The sequence below is a fragment of the Chrysemys picta genome, chromosome 2 (assembly GCF_011386835.1).
Source record: "Chrysemys picta bellii isolate R12L10 chromosome 2, ASM1138683v2, whole genome shotgun sequence".
NCBI lineage: Eukaryota > Metazoa > Chordata > Testudines > Emydidae > Chrysemys > Chrysemys picta.
Genome location: NC_088792.1, coordinates 264,668,218 through 264,695,661, shown reverse-complemented (window position 1 = coordinate 264,695,661; position 27,444 = coordinate 264,668,218). Strand labels below are relative to the sequence as shown.

The following is a 27,444-nucleotide window of genomic DNA, read 5'->3' as shown; positions in this document are numbered from 1 at the left end:
GTGTGTATGTGGGGGGAGAGACAGTGTGTTTTGGGGGCCTGAGTGTGTCAGCATGCTGTCTTGTAAGTTCAGACAGCAGCAGACCCCCGCCCTCCCCCCATACTCACAAGAGCAGCATTCCACATAATGGTTTGCTTTGTCCTGGAGCAGATAAGCATGCCGGCTGTCAGAAACAGAGCTTTGAAAGGGGATATTCACATGCCTGCAGCTGATTTCAAAACAATGAGAAGAGTGGCCACTTGACGTCAGGGGGTAATGGGACGCTTCCGGAGTGCCAATCACAGTGCAGTAATGCAACACCTTGTCCACACTGACGCCCGGGTGTTTCAGCCGGGGCGCAGCAAGCTTTATGCTTCTCATGGAGGTGGATTACCAGGAGCACTCCAGCTACAGAGTCCAGGCGCTCTACGTGCCTTGCCAGTATGGACACATCGAGAGTTAGGGCTGCTTTAATGCGCTCTAACTTGCAAGTGTAGCCAAGCCCTAAATAGATGTAGTTACACCAGTATAACTCCCCAAGTGGACACACTTATACTGGTATAAAAGTGGCTTTTTTCAGTTTAACTGTTGTTGCTTTGAAGGAGGTTTAAGCTAAACCTAAAAAAAGACACACTCAAGAGTATCCGCACAGGGAATTATATCAGTTTAACTGTATTGGGTAACTGGTAAATATCTCCTGTGTAGACAAGTCCTAAGTGTTTCTGTGGAACTTGTGTTACCATCACTACTTTCTAGCCTCTCCAATAGCTAAGGTCTTTGACATGAGGACATAAACAGTACCTCTGAGTCAGTCTCCTGCTTCTGAGATAGAGGTTGCTGCCAAGGCCAAATCAGCTGCTACTTCACCACTCAAAGGCATTTGTCACTTAAAATAAGGTGAACACAAACAGGGTATTCACTTTGAAGGAGACCCAGTTTTTAATGAAATTTATTCCATATTTGTACATATTCAGGTATGCTGTAAAAGATTCAGTTGCATAGTTGGTGAGTGACATGATTTCATAGTCTTGGAATTCTGCAGATATGAGGCTGCAGATTGTTTCTTGTGCACTATTAGAATCCGCTATGGAATCCTACTCTTGTTGCCAAAATTGGTCCTTGGGAATTGCAGAATTTCATATGCTTTACTTTTCAACTTGTATAATGTATTATCTTAATTTTCTAACATCAGGCATGGTTGGTATACAGTACTGGGGCATGGATGCACTTGTGTGCCCACCCCCACATGGGTTTTTGAATTTATGTAGGGTCTAAAAAAAGCTTTGATATTGGTTGACTCTGACTGCATAAAAGTCAGCCTCCCTGCTTCCATTTTTGTATCTGTAAAATGGGGGAAATATCTACATCCTGGTTCTGAGGATGAAAGCTTTAAAAAGTGTCTTGTAGTTGGAAAAACAGTATAAACCAGGGGTGGCCAACCACACTTTTCAGAACTTAATATGCGGCTCCTTGTATAGGCATCAACTCCGGAGCTGGCGCTACAGGCCCCAACTTTCCAATGTGCTGGGGGGTGCTCACTGCTCAACCCCTGGCTCTGCCACAAGCCCAGCCCCATTCCACCCCTTCCTGTCCCCTCCTCTAAGCCTGCAGTGCCCTCGCTCCTCCCCCCTCCCCTCAGAGCCTCCTGCATGCCACAAAACACCTGATTGGGAGGTGCGGGGAGGGATGGGGAGGCGCTGATCGGTGGGCGGGGCTGCCGGGGTAGGTGGGAGGTGCTGGGAGCAGGGTGGGGGAGCTGTTGGGGGGCTGCTGACATCTTACTGTGGCTCTTTGGCAATGTACATTTGTAAATTCTGGCTCCTTCTCAGGCTCAGCTTGGCCACCCCTGGTGTAAATGCTAAGAGTTGCTATTAGAACAAAGTTGGAGCTTGTAAACAAGCTGTAGGAGTGCAGTGAGGGAATATATACCGAAAGGTTATATCATTGATAAGTGTACAACATTGAGGAGTTCAATAAAAGAAAAACATCTGGTATCATTTGGCACTATGAAACTAATGCCCTGACAAAAGGAATTAGTGTTTTGCCTAAGGGCAATGAACAGTGTTACACTTCAAGGCTCAAAGGCGAAATATCATTTGACAATAGCTTTTCCTGTTTGGAAAGAAAGTTGGCACACTCCCCTTCTGTGTGCTGCTGTGGTCAACAGTTGGGCTTCATTCCTTTCTGCACTTGTGATGTGTATGTCAGACTGGTCTCCTGCATTGTAATTATGTGTGCATAGCTGCTGAACAGGCTGATTATGGTCTGATCTTGGTGCTTATTTGCTGGCTGTTACTTTGCTACCAAGATGAAGAATGTGCATTTTCACTTTTTTTTTTAAATCATTGTTTTGCAGTTATATAATACTTTTAATCTTCAAAGTATTTTAAATTAATCTCTCATCACTACTGTGAGCATGATCTCCATTTTATGCTACTCTGAAACCTGTCATTTTATAGATGGGGAAACAGGCAGAGAGCTTGAGTAATTTGACTAGAACAGCAGAGGGAGTTTGCATCAGTAAAGACTGGAAATGCGGACATCTAATGCGTATTCCCTTCCACACTAGAACATTAAGGATGCACATTTGGCGTTCTCCTGGCATTGTTACAAAATTGAGTGTCTACAATGTTTGTGAGCAGAGTGGCACAATGCAGGGAAAAGAGAGACAAAATATAGCAGACAACTGGCAAAATAGTGTAGTACCTAACCTGGGTCCTGAAAAGTCTGATGTATTTAGGTCTGTAGTACAAAACAAATGCAGTTTTATATGCCCAAGAAAAATGTTTTCTGTTAATTAAATTTGGCAAGAACACTTATACTTGGAACAAATAATAATAATATTTTTTCAAACTGTTTTAAAGGCAGCTTATTTTCAATTTTTTGTTGTTGCTTAGGTCCAAAGCTTTCTTCTAAAGTAACTCCCAATCTTGCTCTGCCACAAATAATATTTTGGATCCAGTTTAAATGTTTCTCTTCTCTACTCCCCCCCCCCCACCCCAAAATTGCCCTCTAGACAAAGATGTGATTGTCAACATAACTCTGCCACATTTTATTTCATGTAGTGTTAAGATTATAGATGTGTATACTTTTTGTTTTTCACTAATGCTTAGCAATTCTATGAGTACTTCCAGTATTTAGCAAATAATAATAAATTTATTGAATTCTGAATTAGTAAAATGGGCAGCTCAGCTTACTGTTGTAGAATCAATAATTTAGGCAAGTTTTAAGATATATTTGGGAAATTATTTTTTTAGATATGCTTAGTAACTGCTAGATGTTTCCTTTTGTGTTTAGGTAAGCCCATTGCCTGCAACAATATGCCCATAGTTAAAAATACTCCTTTAAATTGCCTTTGTGTTTAACCGTACACATCATTGTGCCTTGATGTGTAGTGAAATACAAATGCTATTTAAATTGAAATATTAGAGATATTGATTAAGCATATTGAAATGCTCTGACTACAGCCTGATGAGTATTAGCATTGTGGTATGAGCATGATACTACCAAGGATTTCACATTCTTTCATATCTCTCTTGTGCAGAAGCAGCCACTCAGTAATTAAGATGGTAACTAATTTTCCATTCTAAGCCAGATTTTGCCCCCCTTTTAAAATCCACAAAGGAATATTGGTATCAAAATTGGTAGGGTAGATGTGAGGCTGAAAGAAATTATGGTTTACTGGACTCCTCACCTGGGTTGAAATGTGATGGTGTTGCTTTGGAGGCCTCCTAGAGCCTCCTAAGTTTTGCAAAGGTGTTGGTGCATTCAGCATTATGGAACCTCTCTTGTGTGTGCTGGTGTACACCTCCATTTCTTTAATAGGCATTAGCCAGCTGGCCCTCATGATCTCAGAAGGAAGAGTGAATGCCCTTCTCCCAAACCCTCTTGCTCCTCCATCTCATGCTGTGAGTGTTTAAAAACAACTAAGCAAATTCTCAGCAATAATTAGTTAAGATAGATTAAGGTTTTGAGTGCATATTAGTAATTTAAAGATAAAAATCCTTATAGAAATGTTGTAGTTACCAAAAAATAACCATTAAAAGGTAGGAAATTCAGAATTGAGATTACACTTTCAGAAGACTCAAATATTTATCAATTCGTGGTTTAATGTACTCAGGCTACCATAACTATGCCCCAAAAATGATATCCTCAGAAAATCATATGACCTTATCCGTCCATATTGCGCCTTATCAGTGGTAATAAAACTAGAATGCTCTTAATCATCCAGTACTGCTATAGAGATAATAAATAGTGCCTAGCTCTTATACAGCACTTCACTTTGTACATATCAAAGTGCTTTACAAAGGAGGCAAGTATCATTAGTCCCATTTTAAAGATGGGGAAACTGAGGAAAAGGGAAATGAAATAACATTCTTTTTCCATGGTTGCACAGCAGGTCAGTGGTAGAGCTGGGAACAGAACCCAGGTCCCAGTCTTGTCGCCCTTCCACAGGTGCACACAAGACTCTTGTGGAACTCCTTGCCTGAGGAGGTTGTGAAGGCTAGGACTATAACAGCGTTTAAAAGAGAACTGGATAAATTCATGGAGGTTAAGTCCATTAACGGCTATTAGCCAGGATGGGTAAGGAATGGTGTCCCTAGCCTCTGTTTGTCAGAGGGTGGAGATGGATGGCAGAAGAGAGATCACTTGATCATTACCTGTTAGGTTCACTCCCTCTGGGGCACCTGGCATTGGCCACTGTCGGTAGACAGGATACTGGGCTAGTTGGACCTTTGGTCTGACCCAGTACGGCTGTTCTTATGTTTTTATGTTCTCCCGTTAGGGAAGATTTTTCTGTATCTCTAAACCTGTTAAAACAAAACTTGTTCACATAATTTTCAGTGAAGACAAGTGCCCTGGACATGTGGAAACCTTCCGTTTCACAAATAAAATAATAAATGATTGAAAATGACAGTCATTGTGCCAGTGTGTCACTTTAATGACTGTTTTGGAATATATACTGAATGCATGTAAAAGGAGGGATTCCATAATTCATATGCTTAAATGCAGTATTTTACTTCAGCACATATGATTTTTTTTTTTTTCAATCCCAATGTTGAGGCTAGGATCCTGAAATAGTGTTAGGTGCTTCTAAATTTGAGAGCATTTTATAGTGCTGTAAATAAACAAAACAAGTTTATTTTGTTTCATTTAGCTCTGTCGCATTCTGTTAATTTCTTAAGGCCAAGTAGTGGATAACTGCCTCTGCAGGCTTTCCTCTACTTCATTATGAGGGTAAAAATTTAGCACAATCCATGTGAAAAATGGGTGGTTGAATTATAAAGTTTATTGCTGCTGCTTTTGGCTGTCACTTCTAAACCTTTTCATATGGAACTGCTAGAAGCTGAAGCCTGAAAAATAATCCTTTTATTCACAGATGGCACTACTAGCTCAGTAAGTACTGCAAATATTTGAACGCTGGTAGTTCACTAATATAGCAGAACACATTTCAGCATACAGCTGACAGCTAAAAGCATAAGACTCTTTTGTACCAACTGGAAAATATTAAGTTGAAACTATAGCTTGTGTCTAATCTCCCTAAAATGCAGATACGTTGTGCAGTAGGCGAGCATGTTCATCAGCTCTCGCTCCCAAAACAATGGTAATGTATTGACTTTTGTTCTAAAAACATGTCATAAAAATACTTATTTAAAAATATTAAACGTTTTCAAAAGATTCAGATTTTCTAACCTATTTGTGAAAGTAGCAAAAATAATCTACCGAAAAATACTTGGTAATGCTCTGTCAGTAATGCTCTGTCTCCATTGTAACTAGGACGACTGTAGGGCCTTACACTTGTTACAACCCCATCATTGCTTCCTGACAGTATGGTAATGATATCTAATACCCTGCTGCTGAAACAAGTGGAATCCTGGGGCTGTATTATAGAAACATACCTACAAGGCAGTCATTCTGCAGTGCCTGTGGTCTTGATGGTTTCCATGGTAATGAATGTGAAGCCATGTTCTGTGAAATTTATACTATGATACTTTCTATTGCAAAGAAATATATTGATATATAGCGAGTGGCACAACGGATAATTTAAAATATACAAACATAATGATGGTGTATTATTGTTTGTACTGAGGTGGCACCCAAAATGTACTACAGTACCTTCTTTCTACACAGAAGAGAGAGCTCACTCTTCAGATAGACTCTCTATCTAAAAGGATAGATGAAGATTAAAAGAGATGCAACGTCCAAACAAAGCAGTCGTGGTGGTGATTAGCATATGTCTTACTTAATTTGGTTTTTATGTTTGATTTCAATACCCTTCACTTCTCTCCATCATTTGATGACCTTATCGTTATCCAATGCACAGCAATTCACATTCAGTTCCTTTCCTCTGCATCACTGAGCTGTTCACTTACAGAAAAAAAATAAATGAAAATAAATAAGTAGATGACTTAAACATGTTTCATGATACTTGGAAGGCACTAACTCAAACTCTGGACTGAGATGAGGAAAAGCACACTCTATGAAAGATTAGCATCTGTGGCTCCTTCAACCAATAACTCAGGGCTCCCAATCCAAGTCAGTGTTCCTCTAACAAAAACATGGAAGACAATATGGTTTTGCTATTTGAAAGATAAAACCCAAACCAAATCCCAAGTACCATTTAAAAAAAAAATCAGGCCCCTTTTATATATCAAAACAGTTAAAATGACAACTTTTTTCTCTGGAGGTCATTTTTAAAAGGAATAGATTAGGGCTGTCAATTAAACACAGTTAATCATGCAATTAATGCAAAAAAAATTAACGATTAAAAAAGTCACAATTTTTATTGCACTGTTAATAGAATACCAATTTAAATTTATTATAAATATTTTTGGATGTTTTTCTACATTGGTTGATTTCAGTTACAACACGGGGGGAGGGATAGCTCAGTGGTTTGAGCATTGGCCTGCTAAACCCAGGGTTGTGAGTTCAATCCTTGAGGGGGCTACTTAGGGATCTGGGGCAAAATCTATACTTGGTTCTGCTAGTGAAGGCAGGGGTTTGGACTCAATGACTTTTCAGGGTCCCTTCCAGTTCTATGAGATAGGTATATCTCCATATATATATATATATATATATATATATATATATATTTTTTTTAATACAAAGTAGACAGTGCTCACTTAATAATTTTTATTACAAATATTTGCACTGTAAAAAAGATAAAAGAAATAGTATTTTTCAGTTCCTCATACAAGTCCACTCAGTCCTACTTCTTGTTCAGCCGATCACTAAGATAAAAAAGTTTGTGTATATTTACAGGAGATAATGCTGCCCACTTCTTATTTACAATGTCATCTGAAAGTGAGAACAAGCGTTCTCATGGCACTGTCATAGCTAGCGTTGCAAGGTATTTAGGTGCCAGGTATGCTAAACTTTCATATGCCCCTTCATGCTTTGACTTGTAGGCTCTAAAGTTTTACATTGTTAGGTTTTTGAGTGCAGTTATGTTAAAAATAAATTCTACATTTGTAAATTGCACTTTCACAATAGAGATTGCACTATAGTACTTGTGCAAATATTTGTAATAAAAAATAATATAAAATGAGCACTGTATTTTCCGTGTTGTAACTGAAATCAATATATTTGAAAATGTAGAAAAAAATCCAAAAATATAATAAATTTAAATTGGTATTCTGTTATTGTTTAATAGTGTAATTAAAACTGTGATCATGACTGTTTTTAATCTCATGATTAATTGAGATTATTTTTTTAATCATTTGCCAGCTCTAGAATAGATTCTAAAACTAAAATATGAAATTGAGTTTCAATGTGCTAAATAATATTTATTACTCACAATGTAAAAATAACTTTCAAGATTTACTGTTGCTCAAGATTTGTAACTTGAATGGCTGCAATTTTTAATCTGTTTTGATAATAGGACAAGTAGGAAGCTGTGTGCTTGGGAGAGTTGTGGATATATGTTGACATCTAGATATGTCTATATGAAATCAGTTATTTCATCTCATAGTGGACAGGTATTCTGCATCATATAAGTATCCTTATCAGTAGGCTCTGCAGATGTTTGAAGTTGCACACAGATTGGATTCTTCACAGGATAAGTCCACAGATCCGTTACAATGGGTCTGACTCTTGTTTGCAGGACCTTGGAGACAGATACCAGACCTTTCAGTTACTGCAGGCTTAGAGTGACCAAACCTAAATCTTAGATTTAGTTAATAAGGATTGCCTGTAAGCGTATATATGGGTGAGATCTGAAATATTCGTTGGCCTGGTAGGCGATGTGTCTGATCTCTTGGGATTGGTAGTACTTTATATGAATAAGGTTTTTTTAGTAACTACTCACTGTATTAAACTTGGCTTTCTGAGTGGGAGCCCAAGGGCTGGATTGCTTAAAGGGAACTGTATTTTGGCTTCTTGGTAACCAGTGCGGTAACTGTTTTGTTGTTGGCTTGGTGAATCTAAATATAGAATAAATCACCAGTTTTGGGGATTGTCTGTCCTATTCCTTGCAGTTTGCCCTGAGTAAGCATTCTCAGGCACCACGGTCACTGTGAGACAACATGGATTCACCATATGAAGGCTTCCTCTGTCCCTCCCTCAAGTAGGGAGCATCTATAAAATTCAAGGAGCTCACTTAGAGATTGTCTCAAAAGTGAGCTTTACTAGGGTTCCACTTATTTCTATATACAGCAGCAGATGCAGTTCCCTTTTCAGTGCTATCCTGTTGTCTCAGGATGGAGGCCACTCTAGCTCTGGCCTACAGATAAGGAGGAAAAACTCCATAAAACAGGGTACACTTTGAGACCTGAGAGGTTGATCACTCCCCCCTACGAAACTTTGAAATTGAGAAGGAAAGGTAAAAGATTTATGGGAAGGACACTCAAGATTTTGACCACAGAAATCACTCTTCAACAGGGGACATTTTTAAGGCTCTGTTTTCCCAGTAAAACAAGGAACAAGAGGCACAGGGATCCTCTTCCTTCTTGTCTTCCTCTTCCACTTGACCATAACATAAACTTTGCAAGGATAAATGCTCTAAAAGGAAGAGAAAAGGTCTCAAAGTTCAGAGGGGTCCTCATATTTATATTCCTGGGAGAAAGGCCAGATTTCTTTGGCCTTGGGGCCAGAGCCCACAGAACAACCACCTCACTTAGGCTTTTTAATAATGTTTTTAAACCATCCTCAGGAGTATTATGCAGACTGTGTGTATCCTTCCAGATAAGGCCCTGAGAAAAGAAACATTGGAGAGAAGTTGACTTGAATCCATTCCGAAGTAAATGTTCTGATTTATACTCCCCAAAAGTTCACACAATCCTCATGTTTGGTTAAAGAAATTGCAAGTCTTTATTTAAAATAAATAATAATAAATAATAAATAAAAAATAAAAGCAAAGCCACCTTAGCAGCCTTTCATGCATCTAATGCTTCCATGTCTTGGCTATAGCCATGTGTGTGTGGTCGGACTCCCTTTTGCCCACTGTGCCATTAAAATTCAGAAGTCCTCTGGACTGGGAGCCTTCGGTGAAAAACATCTCTTGATCAGTCATGGCAGATTGTCCTTCTCTCCCCCTCCAAAAAAAGAAAAAACAAATGAACAAACAACCCCCCCCCCAAAAAAACAAACAAACCTTGAGATGCTCAGTATAAGCAATGAGTTATGTAACTCTCACAACACCAGCTCTGCCTAATGCCATGGAAGGCCAATCCCCAGGGAAAATAAGGACTGTTTACTACTGAATATCTCGGGGGCAGGTTCTTTAGTGACTGTAGACAGAACTGCCATGGGAACCTCCTTTAAATAAAAATAAAATAAAAATCTGAGAGCCTTGTAGTCCAAAACAGACGCTATTATAGGTCTTGGCACTCTTTTGATCCATCCGTGAATTGCAAGAGAGTGATCCAACTGGCTGATTCCATATACAAACTGGCATGAGGTATGGAGGAGATACTACAGGAAAACTGCATCCTTCAAGAAAGAGAGTCCAGGTTGGGCCAATTGGGGAGCAAGTGGCAGGAATTATCAAAGCATTAGATCAATACTATATTTGAAAAAAACACCCCCCCTCCCAATTTAGGCAGCCAGGGCTACGCCATTAAAATTAAATGCAACACCAAAACCAAGATTATTCCTCCAACCAATTGAAACACCGAGTATAAAGACTGCAGTGTATTATCTTCTTCAAATTTGGATAATGGATCTCCCAGAGAACAAGACTTAGTACCTTGTCCTGGTACCAAGTGTCCCAAAAAAGGAGTGCTCAACTTGAAGTTCTTGAACAGATTCCTTCAGAAGCCATAGTTCAGGATGGAGACCCTGAATTAAACCCAGAAAAGCAATTGCCAAAAGGATTTTTTAATTTTTGTATCATCAGGTGTTCTTCATGCTGCACCTTTGGTCCACCTGCCTCTGTAAGGGTGTCTTCAAAGTATTAGTTTAATATGTTTTTCGTTGATTAGAAAAAGGAGTCAAGATCCATACCCATTCTAAAATGACCTGCTCATCCTAGCACCTTTCCTGGAAAAGGCCCCCAGAGCAGCTGTTGCAGGACCCAAGTTCTATTCTGGAATAACATGAATGTGTCAGCACTACCAGAAGACAAATGATTCCATGCAATATATACTGCTTCTGGGAAGTTTATTTCTTTTAAAGGACAGGATTCAGAAGCTGGTGGCCTGAAGACATGAGGCCATTTGTTCTCCAGTCACATCTATCAGGGCTCTGTCTCTGATCAGAATGATGGTCTATTGCCCCAACATACTGTTGAGTGAGGTTCCACATGTGTCTTCTCTTTGCCCCCTTGTAAAGGGATACTCAGAGGGCCAGAGTATGTCAGAATTGGAGAGGGTTAGAGGAGAAATCCTATGCCAGCTCCAAAAGTAGGGATGCTCATTCAGGGAAGCTGACATCCAAAGTTAATGGAAGAAGAGCCCTCCCACATAATATCAATTGGCCAAAGCTCAGAGCAGTCAAAGATGTCCTAAGAACTGTAACTCCAGTCCTGATGTGCCGGTGATGCATTACAACACATTGGCAGTGTTTTTTATCACTAAAAGAGGTAGCAGGTATCAGAACCATGCTATGTGCTTCTAATCTTGACTGTTCCTGATCAAAGGAGGGAGGAGAAAATAGTCTGTACTCCCTACCACGACCCATAAAGAGGAAATAAACATGACATCTGGTTAAGCAGGAAAAGAATGGACCCAGGAGTGGAATTTCCACCCTAAGTTCTTCAAGAAACCCAGACCCCCTGGTGCTTGGTTCTGTACCAGTGAAGAACAAAAAACCGGTCCCTACCCCTAATTGCTTACAATCAAAGACAAAGAGACAATAGATGAATATAGATGGGGAGTACAAGGAAACAATGAGACTATCATGCTGATCAATATTGGCATGATTCATAGGTAAGGCTACGATTTAGTCACAAAGTTCGCAGAAGTCATGGAATCTGTGACCTCCAGTGACCTGCGTGACTTCAGTGGTAGGGAGCTGCAGGGTACCCCACTGTCCGCAGGGCCGGGAGCTGCGGGGTACCCCCGCTGCACCTTGTGGCCCCCATAGCTCCTGGCCACCGGGATACCACACAGCTCGCGGGGGGCAGCGGGGGAACCCCCGAGCTCCCAGGGGGCACCAGGCTCCCGGGGGTTGTCCACAGAGCTCCTGGCCGGTGGGGAACCCCCGAGCTCCCGGCCATAGCAGAGAACCCCCCGAGCTCCCAGTCGTCATAGGCCACTGGAGCTGTGGGTGGTGGGGGTAGCCCACAGCTCCCAGCCCCCTGGGCAGTGGGTGACCCCTGGAGCTGCAGACATCAGGGGTAGCCCACAGCCCCTGCGCAGCTGCCCACCTTCAGGTGGTGTGGGCATCCGTAGATTCCTATTTTGTCCCAGATATTTTTAGTAAACGTCATGGACAAGTCATGGCTTCCGTGAATTTTTCTGTGTTGCCTGTGACTTCACTAAAAATATCTGTGACCAAATCTTAGCCTTATTAATAGGCCATCACTATAATCATGCACTTTCTCCCATGGCCAAAAGCATGACTTTCTTTTTCTGTTCATTCTTCTCCAGGACAATTTTTTTAAAAAAGCAAATAAAAAAATAAACAAACAGAAGTGAGAAAGAGAGTCCTGCATTGGCCAAGGAAGTCCTGGTTCTTGTATCCAGCTGAGGTGGCAACCACCACTCAGCTATGCCTCCTCTTACAGGAAGGATCTGCTCTAACTACTAAAATTCAGCACACAAGCCTAGATAGGTTTAGTTTACCTGCTTGATATTTGAGAGCAACACATTAAAATAGGATATTAAAATGTGGTCAAACCCCTCTGAGCTGGACACAAGTGCTGCTTGATATCCTCAGGTAGTGAGCCTGCACCTGTTCCTCTCTGGGTTGGGCATTTGCCTCCTTTGCTTATGGGGGCCCAGGAACTCCTGACACAAAATCCAATTATGCACAGAGGACCTTATTCATTTATATGAAAGAATATTAGGCAAGGGGACGGGGAAAGACCAACAGGTTGAATGAGGGAGCTTCAGGGAATTTAACAACTACAGTGCAACAGTGGCACAATCCCTGTCCCTACTAGCGGAGGTACCAAAAATCTTAACCCCACCTGAGGTCTCTAATCCCACCAGTGGTGCGCACACAGCTGAGATGCTCTAGCCTGGTGAGGTAGCTGCCCAGTGGCTGCTCAGTCTGGACCTGCAGCCTGGTGGGATTGTTGCGTCTCAGCTACTCGGCCTCCACCTTCCCTTGGGAGACGTGTGCTCACCACTAGCCCCAGTCTAGCAGTGTCTGTCACAGTCCTGTTACCTGGACGCCTGCACCCAGAGCAAGACAGTCCTTCCTTCCTTCCACAAAACCTCCCCCTCCCCGCACTTCACCCAAGATGGCATCTGCCTCCTGCTTCTTCCCAACTGTCATGCAATACTCTGGTTCATGGCCATCTAGGCTGTTGATGGGCTAGAACTTGGCAGCTTGCACTTAGGTGCCATCTGAAGGCTTATTACATCTATAGCTTCTTGCTATTTGACAGCCATGAAATAAACTAGGATATTAAAATGTTATAAAACTTGAGAAAGTATTCCACAAGCAGCATCTCCGGTGGCCTAGGTCTATGTGTAAAGTGTAGTGCTAAGTATTAGCAATGTTGGGAGCACTTGTGCAGATGAGCAGCTGGTGTATGAAACATCAGTTAAATTAGCTTTGAGTAGGGCTATGTAACAAGGTGTGTGGGCACGCACACAAAACGCAACTAACTACTGGCAGCATGTCTAAGAGGCCTCTTGCCATTTCTAATGCTGGTGGAGCTAATCTGATGTTAGCAACAGAGAGAATTTCAGAAAATTTCCTTAGGCCTCGAGTACATTACAAAGTTTCCAGTGCCTGCCCTACCATTAACCAGTCTTTAAAAAAGAGATTAGATTTAAAGTCTAAACTTTTTGTTTAAAACCTTTACTATTAATCTGATGTGGATAGAGCCTTAATAGTTACTGGCATACTTTTCTGCCAGGTCACAAATGACAGTATACATAGTACTAATAGGTGTTAATGATATACATACTTATTTCTAATAATAGCAGTTGGCTTTTCACCTATCTGAGACTTGATTACCTGAAAACTTGTCTGTATGGGAAAGTCATATCAATATACTCTTGAGGTGTGAATTTAAACTGATAATTATACTGGTGTAACTCCTTTGCCTCCTTATTTTAATACAAAAGTGGCTTTTTTCACTGTAGTTTGTCACTTGGGAAGGAGTTTAAGGAGAACTGAAGAAAGCCACTCATAATTGCAAATACATAGCTTGCAAACAAAGGAAATAACCAGTTAAATGTTCAAAGCTGACCCTCAGTCTTGCTATGATTATCAAATAAATTTGGGCATACCTTTACATTTAAAGGTTTTTTGTTTTTTTTTTGGGGGGGGGAGGGAGGAAGGCCTGAAAATACTGGATGTCAGGATGTCTCCTTATCAGTTTTGTAGCAGTGTTTGGATAGCAGCATGTCTTGCAGTGCCTCTTTAAACATCAACTATTCACCAAGTATTATACATTAGGCATTACTTAAAACTGTTGGAGTCTTATAAAAACAAAAGCATAACAAGAATGAGATGTCTGCATTTTCATGGGGCACATTTTTTTATTTGTTACATTTTATGCTCTTTATTTCAAAACAGACAATCAGTAGCTAATATGCAATGTTGTAGCAAGTTTGGTCCCAGGATATTAGAGACAGGGTTGGTGAGGTGATATCTTTTATTGGCTCAACTTCTATTTGGGGGGGGGGGGGAGAGAGAGGTTTTTGAGTTTACACAGAGCTTTTGAAAGCATGTCTCTCTCTCCAACAGAAGAGAGTCCAATAAAACGTATTACCTCAAGCACCTTGTGTCTTAGTCAGTAGCTAAGGCAGAAAAACATGTTGCTGCCTGGAGTGTGCTAATGGAGTTGAGCTTAGAGCATTGCCTCATGCAGGTCTCTTACTAGAATAGCACATTAATGTGTGAGTTCAGGATGCATTAGGATACATGGTTACCATTTGGAGTTCTGGTAGTCTCTAACTTTCTGTATTTCTGTATTTCAATCAGAAGATTCAGGGATTGCATTGTTATAGCAGGTGCTCTGTTTACTGTAATGGTGTTTTTATAGAGTGATATAGGCTACTAGAAGATAAAATGTGAACAGTTGGCATCTTTATCAGAAAGCTGCAGTGAAATATTGTAGTGAAAAATCCTATCAAAGGTTAGTGGGAAGGCCAACAGAGCGCAAGAGAACATAAAAAATTGAAAAGCAAAAATAGAGAAATGTTGGAAATATGACACTTAAAATACTCTGCATATGTTTAATCATGCAGTAAATAGCATCTTATACTTATGCCCAATTCAGTCCTATTATTTACAGGTTCTATCACAAGATAGATAGCTCTCCACTGGAAATTTGATCTGTCCCAGCAAGCCTATCCTGAAGTATTGCAGCATCCTTACAATTAATGGAGGTGGAGCATTTCTCACGGAATAGTGATAATTCATGGAAAAACAAAAAAGCATATTTGGTTTAAAACCCTGATAGCTGTGACTAGAGAACAAATGGCATTTGTTAGTTGAAACCATTTGATGTTACCTTTCAGCAAAGATATTAAATTCCACTTCATTATATGGTAATTTTTTCTTTCTTTCAAGCTTTCAAAGTAGCCTCATTTTTGGCATTTAAATATGTACCTGCACCTTTGCCCAAAGTGACTACCTACATGGAAATGAAGCACTGGAGATGAAAAGCTTTGTATCCTGTTACTAATCCCGTAAGCTATGCAGTCTCCCACGCTGCATTGTGTGGCTTGGTTCACCCTATTTAATATTTACAGCACATTTGTTTGAAGAAGCGTTTCCCCCTTTTCTTCTTTCACTTCAGCCCTTATTTCCGCACTTACCCTGAACAAAAAACTTCCCATAAAACTTTAAGGATTCCCCCTTTTCCCCTCAAGAAGGGAATATATACTGTGTATTTGCATTCGGTTTTCCTGTGCTGTGAATGTTTTTCATTACCACCATGCTGTAGGCAGTGTAAATCATTACAGATATTTTAAAATGGTTGTCACGAACATAACCTTTCGCTTCATTATTTAGTGTGCAATGAAATATATGTTCCTGCCATGTAAATGTGGACTTGTGTTCATGTAGAATGTTCATTGAATCTGTAAGGGCAGTATTTATGCAAAATCTGTTCTCGCACAATGGTAGAGCAGAAATCCATTATGGTAGTTGGTTTGCCTACAGACACAAAGATCAATAGTGCTTTGTTAACAGGGCCATCAAGCATTTCTAGCTTGCTTTTGCTTGGATGGATTAGACCTTAGACCTCAGTGAAATAAAGTCCACTTGAGCTTGACTTAGCATCATCCTCATTGTCTGTACATGTACGCATCTGTGCCAGTAGCTATTGTTACTCTACACTTACTTTGTCTTTTTAAAGTGTAATCAGCAGCATGAATTGACCCCATAGTTTATGTCTCTGAGCTAGTCTCAAATCAGCAGTTGAAAACATAATATTATAATCTACAATATCAAGTCTTCATCACATGGGGATACTTTATTGTAGTATTCAGAGTTGGGAGGGATGTGAGAATTGTAATGACAATCCTTTTTTACTAAGTCGTTTACATACTTTCATATCTGCTTTTAAGTGTATTTTCTCCCTTGTTTATGCCACTTGGCTTCTCTGTTGTTGGTCTTAAGACAAAATGTTTTTAAGTGTGTCATATTTCCATTTCAGTTTTATATCTGATACTGTTAAAAGTAATCCTTAAAAGCCCTACCACTGAAAATGTGAGAAATATTTTTCTGCCTTTTTAAAACTGTGCTTCTGAATGGTTTGTGCATAATCATTTTCACTGCTTTTTGATAGTCAGTTGCACTTCCCATCTCCTGCACTGCTTCGGGGGGGGGGGGGGGGAGGAGGAGGAAGAGGGGTGATTATAGCCCCTGCAAGAGGGTATTTTAATAGTTACTGCAACAAGAGAGCAGCAAATTGATCTTTGTTTTGAAAAAAAAAATTGTTTTCCTATGTCCCTTTAGTGGTCTTCAATACTTCCCCTTTAATTTACCATGAGATCCAGTCTGCTGGCCTATATTAAATTCAGTGAAATGACTTAGGTAAAGATACAATGCAACTTTTTTGTATAGCTTCTTGTGTAGGACTTTGCTGGCATTTTAAGTCTGTAGTTCATTTGGTCTTCAGCTACCATTTCGGATAACTAACTTAAACAATTTGTTATACGAATTTAAAGACAATACAGAAGAGGCTTTCATATTCTGCTTTTTGTTCTTGATTTTTAGGTTGTGTTAAAGATTATTAAGCATTACCAAGAAGAAGGACAGGGGAATGAGGTGGTCCAGGGAGTGCTGCTGGGACTTGTGGTGGATGACAGGCTTGAAATCACCAACTGCTTTCCATTCCCTCAGCACACAGAAGATGATGCAGACTTTGATGAAGGTAAGACATGCAGTTTGTCTAAACTAGGGTATTGGATTTACAGTCTCTTTGTCACACAAAAAAAGCCAAAGTATACTGATTTATTTAAAAAACAAACAACCTCCTCCCTCCAAAAAAACCCTCCACATACAACACCCACCTAACCAAAATAAAAGACAGACAGACACACACACAGTGACAACTATGGCTGGAAACTTCACTCTCACTTGTTAGAAGGTGTTTTTTTTTTTTTTTGACTGAAATAAGAACTTATTATGCATTTCCAGAACTTAGACGTAAAACTCCCATCCTGTATATCTGACTTAGGGGCTATCTACATGGGTAATACACAGGCATAACTACCCAAGTATAATTAGACTGCTATACTTATACTGGAAAATTCTGGGATAAGTATCCACATGGGGAGTTATGCCTATAAATATAGAGAAACTCTTATTAAATACTTTTTGGAAGTCTGAAGTGCAAGGGTTTATAGGTTAAGGGACATTGTCAATTTGAAATCTTGACAATTTAAAATGAATTAAAAAAAAAAAAAAGCTTCAGGTGTTCACCTATGTTCCCCTGCTGATCAGTAATTTCTTACTATTTACAGGAGACAGTTACACTGACTACACAAATTAATGTCAAATGGATAAAGAAAACTAAAGCGAGTTTGTTTTTTAATCTTTATAATAGTATCTTGTTACTTATACTAATTGAAACACTTTCAGTGATGAATTTTAAGCTGATTGTGCCATCCTAACATATGAATTAGGTTTAACAAAGCAATATCTTCAAAGTAGACATTCATTTAATGTGAGTGTGGTGGAAATGGTGCTTGTTCTACCTAATTTTGACAACTCAATTTGTGAAAGCAATTGTAACAATCTTAAAATGACTGTATTTATTTACTCTGCTTACAATTCAGTGATGTGCTCCTGCCAAGTAGTTTATACCCGTAAAATATGATAGTGAAACTGGCCGTGTGATTTTTTTTGTTTTGTTTTGTTTTTTGAGCTTGATAAAGTCAGTTGTTCCATCTGCCGTGGACTCAGATAATTCACCATTGCATGAGAGCTCTATGAGCGAAAAAAAGGGTATATTATTGCAAAAAAATTCAGAAAAACTGCTATAGAAGTAGCCATCCCAGTGCAAGTGCCTTTTCAGCTGCCCACGGAGCACCCTTCTCTTGCCAATGTGAAAAGGCACCAAAAAACCAAGGTACAAGTCCGGCCCATTTGTTTCCCCTCTGATAGGGGTATGCTGAACAGGAGAGTGACCAGGAGCAAGAGCACCAAACTGCCTCCTCCTCTCCTTCCCCATGTTTCCAGCCACTCAAAAGGATTTCTCTCCTTTCCTGTACAGGCATAGGTATCCCAGAAGAGAAGTCTCACTTGCATACCTGCCAACAGCCTCAATGTAAAATACAATACACTAAAAATTTATGTAATCTTACATTAATTTTCTATATCTTCCATACATTTGCATAAATTCAGGAAAAAAGAGACCAACTGAAAGGAGAACAGACCCCAGCATTTCATTTCTTTCCTTCCCCAAACAAGACATTTAATACTTCTTCCTTCTCGCAAACAAAAGGATATCATTCTTTCTCTTCATCTCACCCAGAGCGTCTTCAACCCTTCCCTTTCTTTCTTTTGGGATGGGGACAGTGCTGGAAGGGTGAAAGTTGCAGAGCCAGCATGGAGCAGTTTCTGAGTTGGCTCTCAGATGCACACGGGTTGGAGGACTCTATCAGCACCTTGCCCTTTGGTTACATGGAGGGATAAGATCTCTGGTTGATGGATAGGCTGAGGCACTAGGTTGCCAGTCAGATGACGATTTCCCCATAGACCTGTAGGAAGGTATGAAAGCTGTAGTCTGTGGAGAGAAGTCTGAGTTGGCTGTTCACAGAGACAGGATTCCTCCTCGATCACTTCACAGTATAACCAGGCATGGGCCCTCTGCTAGTACTCCATGCATTACACCCGTAGCTAATGTGATGCCGATTTTTAAAAAAGGCTTCAGAGGGATCATGGCAATTGCAGACCAGTAAGCCTAACTTCACTACCAGGCAAATTGGTTGAAACTGTAGTAAAGAACAGAATTATCAGCCACACACATGAACACAATTTGTTGGGGAAGAGTCAACATGGTTTTTGTAAAGGGAAATCATGCTTCACCAATCTATTAGAATTCTTAGAGGGGGGTCAACAAGGATGGTCCAGTGGCTATAGTTTACTTAGATTTTCAGAAAGCCTGTCATAACTATAAAGGGAAGGGCAACAGCCTTCCTGTGTACAATACTATAAAATCCCTCCTGGCCAGAGACACCAAAATCCTTTTACCTGTAAAGGGTTAAGAAGTTCAGGTAACCTGGCTGACACCTGACCCACAGGACCAATAAGGGGACAAGATACTTTCAAATCTTGGTGGGGGGAAGGCATTTGTTTGTGCTCTTTTTTGGGGGGGGGTGTTTGCTCTTGAGACTAAGAGGGACCGGACATCAATCCATGTTCTCCAAATCTTTCTGCACAAGTCTCTCATATTTCAAACTTGTAAGTAACAGCCAGGCAAGGCGTGTTAGTTTTATCTTTGTTTTCTCAACTTGTAAATGTTCCTTTGCTAGAGAGTTTACCTCTGTTTGCTGTAACCTTGAACCTAAGGCTAGAGGGGGTTCCTCTGGGCTCTTTGAATCTGATTACCCTGTAAAGTTATTTTCCATCCTGATTTTACAGAGATGATTTTTACCTTTGCTTTAATTAAAATTCTTCTTTTAAGAACTTGATCGATTTTTCATTGTTGTAAGATCCAAGGGTTTTGGATCTGCGTTCACCAGGACTAATTGGTGAGGGTATACTCTCAAGCCTTTCCTTTCATCCAGGAAAAGGGGTGTAAGGACTTGGGGGTGGGAGAGGAATTAGTCTCAAATCTGCCTAGGAAAGGGCGGGTTAGAGACTTGGGAAATATTTGGGGAAAGGCAGAGTTCCAAGTGGCTCTTCCCTAAGATTTGGTACACGCTTGGGGCTGGTCCACACTAACCCCCCATTTCAAACTAAGATATGCAACTTCAGCTACATTATTCACATAGCTGAAGTCGAACTGTCTTAGTTCGAACTTACTGCGGGTCCACACACGGCAGGCAGGCTCCCCCACCGACTCCGCGTACTCCTCTCGCCGAGCAGGAGTACCAGCGTCGACGGCGAGCACTTCCGGGATCGATTTATCACGTCTAGACAAGATGTGATAAATCGATCCCAGAAGATTGATTGCTTACCGCCGGACCCGGAGGTAAGTATAGCTGTACCCTTGGTGATGGCAGCTTACAGTTAACCTAAGCTGGTAAATAAGCTTAGGGGGCTTTTATGCGGGTCCCCACATCTGTACCCTAGAGTTCAGAGTGGGGAAGGAACCCTGACAAAGCCTTTGACAAGGTCCCTCACCAAAGGCTCTTAAGCAAAGTAAGCTGTCATGTGATAAGAGGGGAGGTCCTCTGATGGATCAGTAACTGGTTAAAAGATAGGAAACAAAGGACGTGAATAAATGGTCAGTTTTCAGAATGGAGAGAGGTAAATAGTGGTATCCTCCAGGGGTCTGTATTTGGACCAGTACTATTCAGCGTATTCATAAATGATCTGGAAAAAAGGGTAAATAATGATATGGCAAAATTTTCAGATGACACAAAACTACTCAAGATAGTTAAATCAAAAGCAGACTGTGAAGAGTTACAAAGGGGTTTCACAAACTTGGGTGACCTGACAACAAAATGGCAGATGAAATTCAGTGTTGATAAATGCAGAGTAATGCACACTGGAAAACATAATCCCAACTATACATATAAAATGATGGGGTCTAAATTAGCTATTACCAATGAAGAAAGAGATCTTGGAGTCATTGTGGATAGTTCTGTGAAAACATCCACTCAATGTGCAGTGGCAGTCAAAAAAGCTAACAGTTTTGTGAACCCTTAGGAAAAGGGCAGAAAAGAAGACAGAAAATATCAGATTGCCTCTGTATAAATCCATGTTATGCCAACATCTTGAATACTGGATGCAGGTCTGATTGCCTCATCTCAAAAAAGATATATTGGAATTGGAAAAGTTTCAGAAAAAGGCAACAAAAATGATTAGGGTTGTGGAATAGCTTTCATATAATGAGATTAATAAAACTTGGGCTTTTCAGCTTGGAAAAGAGATGACTAAAGGGGGGATCTGATAGAGATCTATAAAATCATGACTGGTGTGGAGAAAGTAAATAAGGAAGTATTTACTCCTCATAATGCAAGAACCAGGGATCACCAAATGAAATTAGGTGGTTTAAAACAAATAAAAGGAAGTATTTCTTCACACAACTCACAGTCAACCTGTGGAACTCTTTGCCAGAGGTTGTTGTGAAGGCCAAGACTATAACAGGGTTCAAAAAAGCCCTAGATACGTTCATGGAGGACCGGTCCATCAATGGCTATTAGCTAGGATGGGCAGGGATGATGTCCCTAGCCTCTGTTTGCCAGAAGCAGGGAAGGGGCAACGGGGGATGAAGCATATGATGATTACCTGTTCTGTTTATTTCCTCTGAAACACCTGGCATTGGCCACTGTCAGAAGACAGGGTACTGGGCTAGATGGACCAGTATGTCCATTCTTGTGTTCTTATTATGACCATGAGCTGGTGGAGTTCTTTGACTGTAGTTTTCAGGTTTATTGGGACCATCAGTGAAAGAGGGAAAAGCTCCAGAAGTTGATGTCATTCGCCATTGGTCATGGAGTACCATGTAAAAAACAAACATTTTTCCAAACCGATTGCAACTTACGATGTTGGGTACATGGGATCATCACATCTGGAGGATGAAGTTTACATAGAGGAAGGTGAAATACAAGTAGAGGAAGCATTGCTTGATCTACAGGAGAAAGTGGTGCAAGCCTACCTTTTAAAGAGCCAGAACTCCCCTGATATCTAAAATTGCACAGATTTGAGGCTGAAATAGGAGACTGGTGGAGTTAGGACCTAGGGATCCCATTCTAAAATAATGCAAAGAATACTTCTCTGTGTGCAAAATCCTATGGGCAAGGAATTGATTGAGAGCGGTCTTGAGCCAGGAGTCTAAGTTAGACTCTTGTCAGTTTCTGAATAGGTAGGTTTGAAATACAGAAATGTTGAAAGATGTTGAGGTCATTTTATATAAAACTTGCTTCCTTGGTTGCCAATAACATCTTGTATTAATAAAAAATTAATAAAACATGTAATTGCCTTGTGCATTTTTCTGTTTACTTAAGCAGAATGAAATATAAAAAGTAATAAAACTGGAGCAGCTAGTGTTACTTTAATTTATAATCAGTCCCTTTTCTAGTTCTGTTGTACTAGAACAGTGCTGTTCACATTTATAATGCTGCAGAAAACATTCAAGATTAAAGTTTAACTGAAATTTTTTTTAATCTTGAAAATATTTCTATTCAAATGGGGTGTTTTAAACCAGTTTTTTGTAAAGCTTAATTTAGGGTCTCAATTGAGTTAATAGCCATTTTGCAAATATACTTTCTCTTTGTTGTGTTAAGAGTGCAAGGAAATATTTGAATATTTTGTTTCCTAAAAGATGTAAAAGAAAATTAGTATCAGAGGGGTAGCCGTGTTAGTCTGAATCTGTAAAAAGCAACAGATGGTCCTGTGGCACCTTTAAGACTAACAGAGGTATTGGAAGCATAAGCTTTCGTGGGTAAGAACCTCACTTCTTCAGATGCAAGTAATGGAAATTTCCAGAGGCAGGTATAAATCAGTATGGAGATAACAAGGTTAGTTCAATAAGGGAGGGTGAGGTGCTCTGCTAGCAGTTGAGGTGTGAACACCAAGGGAGGAGAAACTGCTTCTGTAGTTGGATAGCCATTCACAGTCTTTGTTTAATCCTGATCTGATGGTGTCAAATTTACAAATGAACTGGAGCTCAGCAGTTTCTCTTTGGAGTCTGGTCCTGAAGTTTTTTTGCTGTAAGATGGCTACCTTTACATCTGCTATTGTGTGGCCAGGGAGGTTGAAGTGTTAATTAGAAAATTAGTGTTACTTTCTAGTAGATGCTACTAAAAAGAAGAACAGGAGTACTTGTGGCACCTTAGAGACTAACAAATTTATTAGAGCATAAGCTTTCGTGGACTACAGCCCACTTCTTCGGATGCATATAGAATGGAACATATATTGAGGATATATATATATACACACATACAGAGAGCATAAACAGGTGGGAGTTGTCTTACCAACTCTGAGAGGCCAATTAATTAAGAGAAAAAAAACTTTTGAAGTGATAATCAAGATAGCCCAGTACAGACAGTTTGATAAGAAGTGTGAGCATACTTACAAGGGGAGATAGAATCAATGTTTGTAATGGCTCAGCCATTCCCAGTCCTTATTCAAACCGGAGTTGATTGTGTCTAGTTTGCATATCAATTCTAGCTCAGCAGTCTCTCGTTGGAGTCTGTTTTTGAAGTTTTTCTGTTGTAATATAGCCACCCGCAGATCTGTCACTGAATGACCAGACAGGTTAAAGTGTTCTCCCACTGGTTTTTGAGTATTTTGATTCCTGATGTCAGATTTGTGTCCATTAATTCTTTTGCGTAGAGACTGTCTGGTTTGGCCAGATGCTACTGTAATTCTGAAATGGTTCTCTACGGATTTAGTTTGCTCAGACTTGTGAAGTTCAAGGAAGTAAACATCCTCACCGTGATAACAAATGTCTGAGAGTCCTGATGTGAGGTATTCACCATATCCAAAGAGGGTAGAGCTCTTTAGTGGCTATGTATTGGAAAAAGCAGGAGATTGTAAGTTTAGAACAGAAAATATGGCTTTTGTTTGGGGGAAAAAGTTCTCTAAAAGATTAAAAAAATGTGGGGACTTTGCCTGAAATCACCCACTCAGGAGCTTGTGGACTTGCTCCATCACACAACTTCTTTGGAGAGGAATATCTAACAAGCTGTGTGTTCTAGAAAGTTAAAGGTGAGGCTTAGTTGATTGCATGTGAATTAGATGAAGGAAAATCCACTGAATGGGATGTAATGTTGAGAACTCCAGACTGTAGTTGCTTGGAAGAGGACTTTTTGAAAGTTCTGGAGCCATATTGTTGGCCGTCAAGTACAGTTACAGTGAATTTAGTTCATATGCTCTTTGGCAGTCGTTCTCAACCAGGGGCATGGGGCCCCCAGGGGGACTGTGAGCAGGTTTCTGGGGGTCTCCCAAGCAGGGCCAGTGTTGTACTCGCTGGGGCCCAGGGCAGAATGTCAAAGTCCCACCGCATGGGACTGAAGGGCAGGGCCCTGAGCCCGCCACCTAGGACTGAAGCCAAAGCCTGAGCAACTTAGCTTTGCGGGGACCCTGTGGCTTGGGGCCCCAGGCAACTGCCTTGCTTGCCACCACTTAACACCGGCCCTGGCTTTTATATGCAGAAAAGCAGTTGTTGTGGCACAAGTGGGCCGTGGAGTTTTTATGGGGGGAGGAGAGGGCTCAGAAAGAAAAAGGTTGAGAACCCTGTTCTTTGGTATTATACGACACCAGGATGGATAGATTTAAATCAGCAAGCAGGAAACCTTGATTTAAATAATCTATTTTAATCTTGTTTTGCATTTGTTTTCTTTATTTTCTTAAAGAAAGGTTGACTCTCATTGTTTAGTAACCCATACACCGTATTAATTTGCAACTAACTACAGCTGTGGCACACTAAACTTGACATGTTTTGCTAAGAGGATACAATATATAGATGTATGTTAAGCTTATATTTGCTTAAATAAATTTATTCAGATTCTTAAGTTTAACATTTTTTGTTAGAATATATAATGTATTTTCTTTTAAAACTTTAATTTTCTTTCAAACTATTTGGAAATTGGAATGCGATTAAAATGCACGAAAATAGCATTTTAAAATGTTTGTTTTAATTAAAACTATCCTTAATGTGCTGGATACATAAGAAAAAACAGTTGATTTATCAAAAGATGGTTTGCATTTAAATCAGATAAAATAAAGGAAATACCTGCAGTTAATTGAACTGACTGTTTCTGGTCACCAAGTGCCTCAAGATTTTAGAACTAGTAGATTCCATGCTCACACCTAATTGTTGTTCATGTTTTGGAAAAAAAAAAAAAAAGCTTTCTTGCTTTTTCAACTCTCAATCAGTTTCTTAACTTGAATGATCTAATCGTTGAATTGAACTAGCTAAACAAACTGAAATGAAGAAGATATTCTCTGTGCACCTGCAAGAAGGTTCCGATCGTCAAGAGTGTTTAGCACTTCAGCAAACTGTGGTCCCAGCGTCTTAACTAGTGTCTTCCATCAGTGCAATAATGGAACTTTTAAAAACATGTATTGCTTAATATTTTTTGTTAATTTAGTTTAAATGATTTTAATAGGTTAGGCCTTAACATATATTGGCATAGTTTCACATATAAATTTAAATAGGTTCATTTTTACCTTTTTTTAAAAAAATCTCTCTTTATCACCCCCGCACAACACTGTTCAAAACTACTGAAGTTGCTGCTCACAGCACAGATCTTTCACTTTGGAAAGGTACCATCAGATGAATGAGTTGAATCTATCTAAAAAAAATCTATTCAGACCTCTTTGACACACAGTTCAATTGATTGTTGGTTTAGACAGTACTCAATAGGTGAAGCTGCCGAGTCTTTATTTGTGTGCCTTTCCAAGGGAAACTTTCCGTTTTGAGGTGCTAGAAAATATCTTTCAAGCCCTATTTGGGCTAAAGTCTTCTTCCCTTTGCAATTAGAGGCTACAGAAAAGGTGTTTTCTTCATCTTTCTTTCTGATCACACTTTAGACATACCTGTTCCTCTGGGAGAACGCTGTTTTTCTTAACTATAAATGGTATTTCTGAGGGATAAGTGAAGTCTAATTCCTTGCACTTAGTTGTTCTGCTTTTCACTTAGTGGAGCTTTTTTGCACTGTATTAAATAAAATATAGTTTCCTTTTATGGACTACCACTGCTACTATTGGAGTATACAATTTTGGGGAATGTTACGCACTTTAAGTTTTCATGAAAGGCCTTTCTGAAACATTTATTTCAACCAGGTGTGCCTTGCTTCTTCTCCTGGCTTTGAAGATACACTCTATTGTTAAGTGCTATAGTAATCATGCCTGTGGAAGCTACGTGCTTGAGACACAATGATACAGTGGTCAAAAATGCTGGGATTTGGGTCCTTTTCCCTATTTAATTACATGGGTTTTCACTAGATTGACCTTGTTTACCCAAAAAATACCATTAACAGGTATGATCCTTTTGTTTTTCCATCTGTAAAATTTTTGATGATGCTTTGGCTTCCTCTCACAGGTTGTGAAGATGAGTTATATTAAAAAGTATTGGAATATTGTATGATGATCTAGAGAACTGTTAAGTATTAACATTAAAAATACTTATTTTGTATAATCAGTACACAAGTGTGTAACTGGGTATTCCTCTGGCAACAGTGTCTAAGGCAACATTTGTGTGGTATTATAGGCTTCTTATTATTAGAATACCCTTCCCCAGTCTTTCTGTTTCCTTCAGTTGTGCTTTCCTAGTTTCCTTTCTTTTGAGAATGAAGTTTTAAACAGAGCATTTGCTCCACAGCAAACTTATTTTCTGACCTGGTAGTCATCCAGAGGGTGGCAGTACTTTATGCCTCAGGGCCATTCTTGCATGGCTTGAAGCTTATTGGTACAGTGCTCCCTGATAGCTGATCCTCATGAAAGCAAAGGGCCTCAATGAACAGTGAGCTGCAAGGACATGGGCGTCTAATAGGCAGGGGAAGGCTGAGACTGCCCAAACAGCCCCGTGTGGCCCCAACTAAGCTCCGTCCGGAGGTGCCCTCCTGTCTTGTTGCTAGTTGGCCCTAGCCCAGGTAGGCTGCTTCTCTTCCAGGAAGGGAAGCCTGCAGAGGCTAGGGTGCCTGGGACTTCGGATAGCTGGGACTGCCCAGTGCTGCTGGACCGGGGGAGAGCCCCTCCAGGGCTAGGGGCGAGGGAGAGGCTGTGCGCTGCCCACCACTCTGGGGCTGGGAGCCGTGTATTATCTGGTGCTCTGGGGATGTGTAAGAATTCCCAAAGTGTACTCTTCACTTTGTGGCTTAACTGTGTTGAATTGTCTGTACTGTATTAAACCGGGGGGAAGGGTTTTAATAGACCAGAGGCCTGCCCATTCCAACAACTGGCAAGCTAGCTGCCACTTCTCTTGGGGGAGCTAATGCTCAGCACTTGTTTGCAAAAAGGAAAATTTGCAACAACTTCCTATTGTCAATGCCATTTCTGTTCCACTGGTGTTAGTGATGGGAGAGTCCTGTTTAGACAGAGTTCCATATACTGCCAGAGTTCTAAGCACTGTCACTGTTCAGGTTCTGTCCAGGGCTAGGTACTTGGGACCTTGGTAATGGTGGACTGATTAAGTCTATCAGTCAGTTTTGTCTTTTTCCCTATCCATGATCAAGTTGTTGTGGGATTCCACAATCCTGACCTTTTTTTGTCTTGTCTTTTGGAATTAGAGCTTGCAGTTTTCGGGTCTCACTTAAATTTTCCCCACCTGCC

General features: G+C 40.2%; 1 protein-coding gene across 1 annotated transcript in view; it reads left to right on the top strand.

The window, feature by feature from the left end:
• Positions 1 to 27,444, top strand: part of EIF3H (eukaryotic translation initiation factor 3 subunit H) — a 142,571-nt gene that overhangs the window by 11,973 nt on the left and 103,154 nt on the right. The window contains exon 2 of the mRNA XM_008168297.4: positions 16,768 to 16,924. Within this exon, the coding sequence (XP_008166519.1) occupies positions 16,768 to 16,924 (157 nt within the window). The remainder of the gene's footprint in view (positions 1 to 16,767; positions 16,925 to 27,444) is intronic.